General features: G+C 51.3%; 1 protein-coding gene across 1 annotated transcript; it reads left to right on the forward strand.

The window, feature by feature from the left end:
• Positions 1-281: 281 nt before the first annotated feature.
• LOC119367691 lies at positions 282-1,280 on the forward strand. The gene is made up of 2 exons (XM_037633142.1): positions 282-707; positions 893-1,280. The coding sequence occupies exons 1-2, from the start codon at positions 396-398 to the stop codon at positions 902-904; spliced, it is 324 nt and encodes a 107-aa protein (XP_037489039.1). The 5' UTR covers positions 282-395; the 3' UTR covers positions 905-1,280.
• Positions 1,281-1,786: the final 506 nt, after the last annotated feature.

Here is a 1,786-nt window from a genome sequence, read left to right on the forward strand (position 1 = left end):
GGTAGCCACTAGGTGGCTTTTTCTTTATATTTCTCTTATGCTTTCTTGGGCTTATTTGTGCTATGGCCCCAACCGTTTCCTATTGGTTGCTCTTCAAACTTGGATCGTGTGGACCGTTGCTTTATTTATAAAGTGGGGCGAAAGCCTATTTCGAGAAAACTCTTACTGGATCTGAAACTGCAGGGGCAAGATATGATTATCTCTAAGTACAGGGTTGAATTGAATAAATTCCAAAGAAGATAAGATCCCCAATTTCTTATCCCGTGCGAGCGTCGTGGCCATGGTAACTTGCTGCCGCTGTGCAGTGCGGGCAGACCGGTGGTTGCGCCGCCACGTTTTGCGCCTCGTGGGTTGCCTCTGCCCGGGCTGAGGACCGCGCTGCCACATGTTGGCCGATGGCCGCCACCGCGGAGCCGCGAGACACCGTGTTTGCTGCCGGGCGTTGCCATGCCGGGCATCGGCCGTTGGCCACTGCCGCCGCTGTGTGTTACGCACCTGGCCACCTCATCGAAAAAGATGCAGGCCCGGAGTGCATCCTCTGGCACGCCGGGGCCGTGGTCCACGGCCGCCTCGGGGTGCAGCGCTGGGAGCAGCCGGGCCGAAGGATGTCGCCGCTCCGCGAGGAGCTTAGCCGAGGGAAACATAGTCCGGGCCATGGGTCGCTGCCGAAGTTTGCTTTGGACGACATTAAAAACAATGCCCTAGAGGTTAGTATAACGAAATCGGAATTGAATCACCTGATTGATGTATGATGCAGAGTTGGTCTTTGCATTATTGTCATTTTGTTGGAGATGTGTCCCAGGGATCTTGTATGTTTTTTTCTGATCCCCTTGCCGTTCTAATGTTCTTGACCTTTCTCTGAATTTTGTGCTTTCTTTCTCTTTGCATCTAGTTTCTTCCCTGATCGAGAGACTCGCAGCGCCTGCGCCTATGCCGCGAACGCCTCGGGTTGATGCGGGAGGTCGAGGCCACGCGACCACACGCCGTCTGGATGTTTTGCTGATGGTAGTTGCGATGGACGACGAGACTGTCAGGATGGACGATGGAGAAGGGGGAAAATGTGAACAACAAGTCTGTTGGAGTCTGTTCCTCATCTTCTAATCTTGTTCTTGATGTTGATTTTTCTTCTTGATTGAGGATTTCTCCCTCTTTCTGCTGGAGTAGTGATCAATCCATCTCACTACGAGCATACGCCGGGTGAAGCGATTTACAAAAACAGAATAGTTATTAGATCTGTGATTGATTGCAAGAAGACAAAAACAAATTGAAGAATCTCCCAATCTAGTTTTCCTCTTTTGCAGAAGCATGTCCATCGATTCCTGCCATGGAAGGGTTATGGTTGATTGAATCCCGCTGGATGGAGTCGTCATCGCGAGTACAGAGGCAGACGCTGGCGCTGCCGTGACTAATGTCGCCATCCGTGCCAAGACTCGTTGCTGCAGTCCGCCGCGCGAGATAACGCCGGCAGCGCTGGGAATCGCCCGAGGCGTCAAGTAGGTCTGGCCTAATCGTTGTGTTAGGGCAAGGTGCTGATAACGTGTGAAAGTAAAAACGAGATAGGGAGCAAATGATGGAACAGTTACTTTCATTGATGAAGTTTGTGGTATATATACCCGGATACAAAGACGGTTGCCAAGAGCGGTTGCCAATAGCGGAACCGACATAAGCAGGGATTATCCCTTTAATTAAATTAATTAATCAATTCCTAACAGCCCACTTGCCATTGTGTGTTGTCATCGTCTTCCTCCAGATGGTAGTCGACGGAGGCACTGGCCGGCCGTGCGCC

Source organism: Triticum dicoccoides, chromosome 2B (genome assembly GCF_002162155.2).
Source record: "Triticum dicoccoides isolate Atlit2015 ecotype Zavitan chromosome 2B, WEW_v2.0, whole genome shotgun sequence".
NCBI lineage: Eukaryota > Viridiplantae > Streptophyta > Magnoliopsida > Poales > Poaceae > Triticum > Triticum dicoccoides.

Bases quoted from the DNA above. Each gene is read 5' to 3' on its own strand.
- LOC119367691 (XM_037633142.1), top strand. From the start codon at position 396: ATGGCCGCCACCGCGGAGCCGCGAGACACCGTGTTTGCTGCCGGGCGT.